The sequence below is a fragment of the Lactuca sativa genome, chromosome 6, assembly GCF_002870075.4.
Source record: "Lactuca sativa cultivar Salinas chromosome 6, Lsat_Salinas_v11, whole genome shotgun sequence".
In the NCBI taxonomy this organism is placed as follows: Eukaryota; Viridiplantae; Streptophyta; class Magnoliopsida; order Asterales; family Asteraceae; genus Lactuca; species Lactuca sativa.
The window spans coordinates 53,717,393-53,724,351 of record NC_056628.2 but is presented as its reverse complement, the minus strand read 5'-3'; the positions used below and the strand labels follow the sequence as shown (position 1 = coordinate 53,724,351).

The following is a 6,959-nucleotide window of genomic DNA, read 5'->3' as shown; positions in this document are numbered from 1 at the left end:
AATACTTAATATTTATAATATCATGTTATATACTAATTTATATTAATTAATCATAAATATAGAGTTAAATTAGTAGAGGGGTGTATTTGACAATATATATAAGTTATAAAAATGAAATATTCTAGGAATATACTTTTTGGGGTAAAAAATGGAGTATGGTTGGAGACGAAACACTATTTACTCCATTTTTTACTCCATTTATGGAGGAAAAAATGGAGATAGGTTAGAGATGGTCTAATAAGTCACTTCATAAGTAAAAGACCCTAACTTATCAGCTTATAAACTATAAGATATAAGTTAAAAAGTGCTTATGAATTTTCATCAGCTTAACCAAACACCCTTGATAGGTGCATTTTATGCACCTATTTTGCATGTTTATTTCCGTCTTTTTATATCATTCTACTTCATAATTCTTGCATTTAGTTGATTATTAGGGTAATTGCATATTTCATTAAGAATGCTTGGTACTTCACTATTTTTGATTTATTTTGCAGGCATTATGGAGCATGGAACGTGGAGCTTGGATGCACGGATTCATGGAGCTTGGATTCTTGGAGCTTTGGAGCATGCAGAGAAGATGAACCGGTCATTCCATGGAGGAAAGCATTAACCCGAGTCATTGTTGCATTGTCATCATAGTAAATGATTACGTTTGAAATGCGGTTCTTGTCACATTGACACAGGTCATGTTTGTCCTTTATCATCTCATATTTGAGCAACATGACGCGTGGTGAAGCTAGACTGAAGATGGAGCCAACAGTGAGGATGTGTTTGATTTTTAGCAAAAAGCATGGGCCATGCCAAAAACACATGGGCAAAAGGCATGGCCATGCAAAAAACGCATGGCCTCATGGTATGCACGTGAACTTTAATTAAAAGAGCAGAAGAACGTCATTTGAAAAGAGAACGGTTTTGGGAGCAGTTTCTGGCGATCTAGGGCAATTTTGGGAGAATTCTTGGAGCTTTTGAGAAGACTTAATCATTGCAAACATTTGGATTTCATTTTTGTAAGGATTAAACATTCCAATTCCATCTTTATTCTTGTTTGATTTGTTCTTAGCCATGTGTGGCTAAGAAACCCTAGTTTCTAGTTCTTGTTCAAAACATGTTGGTTGCTTGACTTGAAGCATATGATTTGATGTTTGATTTGTGATTCTATTCTAGTGATTATGTTTTTGTTTAAACTAGAATCCTTGAATTTGATTTGTGTTTGATTGGCCACTTTCATGAATTGAATTTTTGTGCAGTTAATTAACTTTTAGGGCACCTAATCGTTCTATTGAGTTAATAATTGGTAACAAGCAATAAGTTTTCTTATTGTAAAACATATATCACATGTTTTCACACTTCCGAGCGTATGAGAAGAAATGAATATTGTTGGGAAGCTTGTACAAAACTTAATGCAGTTTTTCAATACAATCTAAGAGCGTGTTTAGGTTGAATTAGTAAAGCTAGGTCTAATCAAAGAGCGTGTTTTGGTTAGATAATTTGGCAAGCGAGAGTTATTAGAGCGTGTTAATATCTTTCAGTACCAACATAGAATAGCAATCTTGAATTACATCAAGTCATAATCAAATTGAACAACAACATTGAGAACTAGAACTAGAACCATTCAATCAATTTGTTTACAAATCTATTTCATTTTGTGCATGCTTTTAAAGTAGATTGTTATTTAGTTATTTACTTTTGCAAACAACCCCCCCCCCCTTTGTGACCAAAGTACCTTGTGCAAAAAGGTATAGACTTTTGTCTTGTGTCTCTATGATTCGACCCTGCTTGTCTTGTACTACTTTTTAGTGCATTAAAGCAGTGTATTTGGAGTCTATTGTACCCCTTTATTTGTTGGGTCTGACACACCTAACAACCCTCTTAAATATTACTAGAAGATTATAATTGCAAAACTTATTTCATATAAAAATACATCTATTTTTCATGTTTATAACTAGGGATGAACATTTGGACCGAGGAACCAACCGAAACCGTTCGGGCCGGGACCTGGCCGATATTCGTGTGGATTTTTGGAACCGGGAACTGGTAAACCCGGAACCGGTAGAACCGGCAAAAACCAGAATCGTATGTTGCTATTTCTCGATGACCAGTTTCAACATTAAAGACACGACAAAAATTGGTAGGAACAGGGAACCGACGGTTCGGTTAGGTTCTTAATTTCGGCCGACTTCGGTTCCCGGGTTGGGTCCGGTTCGAGCCGGTTCTAGCCGGGTCGGTTCCTTTACTCATCCCTATTTATAACAAATCAAAAATAAACATAACTTTTTTTTTTCATAGGGACGAAAATTTTGATATATTTTACATTTATAAGTTATAACTATACCTGCATATTAAATGTGGTCTAAGACTGGTCTAGGGTCGGCCTCGAAACTGTCTGGACATTTTATGGTCGGTCTCGAAGCAGTCCGGTCTTTTTTCAGATCGGTCTTGGACTAGTCTCAATCTTTTTCGGTTTGCTCTAGCGGTCTTGCAATGCATATTTTTCGGTTCGGTTTTTGGGGTTTTGGGGGTTTTTTGGTCTGATTTCAGTATTTTTTGGGCTTTTAAGTTTCTGTTTCTAATTTTCCTTAACAAATGTGTGACTACACCAAAATTATAAATTATACTTTATTAAAATAATACACTAAAGTTTAATAATAATAATAATAACTAGAAAGGTTACCCCCGCTACGCGGGGGCCGGAAGCTTTCAATGTTGTTTGTGAATCGATAAATATGACAGACGTAGAAAGTGCAAGGATGAAAAACCCGAACTTTGCCCCGAATCGTTTTTTTCATGTTTTTATGAAAAAATGTAAACGTTTTTACTGGAAGGACCAGAAGTGTCAAAATGGCTAAAGAATTAAAGGGGTAGGAATTAGCAACTTTTTAGAAAAGGGATCTAAGTTGTCAAACCGTTAAAGTTTTGTGGCCAAACTTTAAAGATTAAAAGGTTCCTAAAAAGTGTAAAAATATTAATTGTAATGACTAAAAGTGTCAAAATGGTTAAAGAATGAGGAGCAAAGTTGCCAAAAAACATCCAATTTTTATGAAAAAATGTAAAAGTTTTTACTGCAAGAACTAGAAGTGTCAAAATGGCTAAATAATTAAAGGGGTAGGAATTTGAAGCTTTTTAGAAAAGGGATCAAAGTTGTCAAACCGTTAAAGTTTTGTACCCAAACATTAAATATTAAAAGGTTCCTAAAAAGTGTAAAAGTATTGATTGCAAGGACCAAAAGTGTCAAAATGGTTAAAGAATGAGGAGCAAAGTTGCCAAAAAAATCCAAATTTATTATTCCCAACTTTAAAGCCCAATAATAATGGATCAGTTCTGCCAAAAAAATGACAAGTTTACTATTCATTTTCTTCATAATAATAATAATAATAATAATAATAATAATAATAATAATAATAATAAAAGTTAGATAGTATGATTAAAAATTGTGTAATTAACACATGAATAACATATTTATAAACTTTGGCTTTCGGTCTTTTTTAGATCGGTCTCATACTAGTCTCCAATTAGTTTCGGATCGATCTTAAAACGCACGATCTTTTTTGGGATCAGCCTCAAAACAGTCATGTTTTCTCAAAGCCAGTTTTGAACGATATCGAGACAGTCATTTTGATCCGGTCTTTTTTAAGATCGTTTTTTTTTTCGGTCCGGTCTCCGGTCTTGGTTCTTTTCAGGTTCAGTCGGAGATCGGTCCTTTTGTGTATTTTTTTAGGACCTTTTTTTCCGATCCAGTTTCGTTTTAGACCTGTCTGGTCTTGTTTTTTTTTCGGGTTCGGTCCCAGACCGGTCCTTTTATGCGGTTCTAATTATAACAATGTCTTTTTCGGTTCGGTCTTTTTTAAGACCGTTTTTTTTTTCGATCCAATTTCGTTTTAGACTGGTCCGGTTTTGGTTTTTTTCGGGTTTGGTCCGAAACCGGTCCTTTTGTGCAAGTCTAGTTATAAAAATGTCCTTTTCGGCCCGGTTTTTTTCGGTCCACTCCAATTTTAGACGGGAAAATGACTCTTGAGGGTAATTAACTTTTGCGTTTGTACTCATTTGGTCCCTTTTTTTTGTATTCAATATATCATCGAACTTGTTGTTGGTGTTTACCATAGCCCTTTTGACCGGCTTTTGACCTGTGATAGCCGGTCAAAGGGTTATGGTGAACACAGACAACAAGTTCGATGGTATATTGAGTACAAAAAAAAGAAAAGGGACCAAATGAGAACAAACGCAACAGTTGGTTACCCTCCTGATTCATTTTCCCTTTACTCATTTACAACAAATCCCACATTATTTCCTACTGATATTAATGACTTTTATGAGATTCATTCTTGCTTCTCTTCAAAACATAACCTACGAAAGGACATTATTCATACATGTACAACTTTGTAATGCACTTGAATATTTATTAGGGGAATCTTGACTAAGCAGGCGCATTTCATGACTACATTTACATTTCCAATCAAATGATTTATCGTATCATGGATTCTAGACAAGTCTACAAACGAGTGGAATCACAAGTGCTATGATTTTTTAGTTTACTTAGCTTTAAGATCGAACTCATGAGATAAGATACAACATCAGTATGTACAATACACCATTGTACATACACCATTGTATTGTACATATTGATGTTGTATCTTATCCCATGAGTTCGATCTTAAAGCTAAGTAAACTAAAAAATCATAGCACTTGTGATTCCACTCGTTTGTAGACTTGTCTAGAATCCATGATACGATAAATCATTTGATTGGAAATGTAAATGTAGTCATGAAATGCGCCTGCTTAGTCAAGATTCCCCTAATAAATATTCAAGTGCATTACAAAGTTGTACATGTATGAATAATGTCCTTTCGTATGTTATGTTTTGAAGAGAAGCAAGAATGAATCTCATAAAAGTCATTAATATCAGTAGGAAATGATGTGGGATTTGTTGTAAATGAGTAAAGGGAAAATGAATCAGGAGGGTAACCAACTGTTGCGTTTGTTCTCATTTGGTCCCTTTTCTTTTTTTTTTTTGTACTCAATATACCATCGAACTTGTTGTCTGTGTTCACCATAACCCTTTGACCGGCTATCACAGGTCAAAAGCCGGTCAAAAAGGTTATGGTAAACACCAACAACAAGTTCGATGGTATATTGAATACAAAAAAAGAAAAGGGACCAAATGAGTACAAACGCAAAAGTTAATTACCCTCAAGAGTCATTTTCCCATTTTAGACAGGGCTGGTCTTGGTTTTATTCGAGTTCGGTGTGAAACCAATCTTTTATGCAGGTCTACTTATAACAATATCTACTCTAAAATTGATATATACAGTTTATTTATTTTCTTTTTTTTCGAACATATAAAATGCACACGAATAATTAGAAAAGCCAAACAAAAAAACAGAAAAACAATGGCTACGGTTTACAGCTCCATCTTCTCATCCAACATCATCCATCTTCAACCTGCAACAAACCCCATCACCAAAATTACCTCTAATCTCATTCCACCTCACAATAACTTCAACGCCTCCACCAGAAATTTCCAGTTGCCAAGAGCCGCTTCGATTCCACACCCACCTATCAACGTCGATTACCTCGAAACAGAATTCAGCGGCCATGGCACTTCCTTCACAAGCCTCGGAGAAAGTTGCGTTGTCAGGATGGGATTGGACAACGGTAGTGTCGCCACTCTCATGCTTCCAAGTGGACTCATTACATCCTACAAGCCGCGTATGTGGCATGGAGGATTACAGGAGTTGCTGCATACGTCGGTATCCGAGGAGGACGACGGCCGTGGTGCGGTGATCCGTGGCGGCGTTTCGTTAGCTTTCAGATGTGAAGGAGGCGGCGACGATGAAGAAAATGAAGTGATTTCATGGTCTCCGACTATCTGGAATCTTCGCAATGTTGGAGGAAGTCCAGATGAGTCAATTCAGGTGAATACTCAATTCACGATATCTATTTTCCCTTCCTCTGTATGAATGAATTGAAATTGCCCTAATGTTCTTAGGTAGAACTGATTAGTAGCAATTCAGAAGACAAAATTGAAATCAAACACATTGTGACTTTGAAAGAAGATGCTATAAGCTCAGAGATCGTGATCACGAACTTGAGATCTTCATCACTCCGACTAACGGGATCGATCATCGGTCATTTAGCTGTGAGCACACCGGAAGCATCATACGCCGTCGGGCTCGAGAGAGCAAATTACTTCGTTAAGCCACATATTTTGTCAAAATTCAGCATTATTCCTCCTGATTTCAACAAGAATGATTCGCGTCAATTGGGTTTCAAGCGACTGCTATCAGATTGGGGACTCGGAAGCCCGAATGAGGACATGAAAGATGAAACAGCAAAAAATGGGGAAGAAGATGAAGAGATTGAAGGTGAAGAGGATGATAACTACAAGCATTTAACTGAGAAACTAAGCTTGATCTACACCAGTGCTCCGAGGAATTTCACCATCATGGACAGGGTACTTCTATAAAAAAAAATCACATCTAAATTTGACTATCTATTTACCACATTACATGACATTACAGAATATGAATTAGACTGATATGCATACATGCTCTGTAATTATTACAGGGTAAACGGAACTCAGTTGCAGTGGGGAGAGAAGGCTTTAACGAGTTGTACATTTTTAGCCCTGGTTCGAACCATAAGTCATATGGCAAGTACTCATATATATGCATCGGTCAAGCCGCATTGCTCAAACCAATAACAATAGGTCCCCATTCGGAATGGAGGGGTGTGCAATACTTGCATAACCCTAATCTTTAAGCATATATGTACATCAGTTTTAATGATACATAAAAACCGATTGTTTTAGAATTCTACGAATATAAGAAATCATAACCAGTTTTATTTTGATTTTCTCTAAGAAAAGCTATTAAAAAAGACACACAAGACTCCAAATATACACACTTGGGTGGGTGGGATTTATTGTTGTTGTTTTTGTGTTAGTGTCTTAATACATTAAGCCA

General features: G+C 36.1%; 1 protein-coding gene across 1 annotated transcript; it reads left to right on the top strand.

Annotated features, from left to right (window-relative positions):
- Nucleotides 1–5,328: 5,328 nt before the first annotated feature.
- Nucleotides 5,329–6,846, top strand: LOC111905333 (protein NDH-DEPENDENT CYCLIC ELECTRON FLOW 5). Its single transcript, XM_023901029.3, has 3 exons — nucleotides 5,329–5,909; nucleotides 5,984–6,448; nucleotides 6,562–6,846. The coding sequence occupies exons 1-3, from the start codon at nucleotides 5,385–5,387 to the stop codon at nucleotides 6,754–6,756; spliced, it is 1,185 nt and encodes a 394-aa protein (XP_023756797.1). The 5' UTR covers nucleotides 5,329–5,384; the 3' UTR covers nucleotides 6,757–6,846.
- The last annotated feature ends 113 nt before the right edge of the window (nucleotides 6,847–6,959 follow it).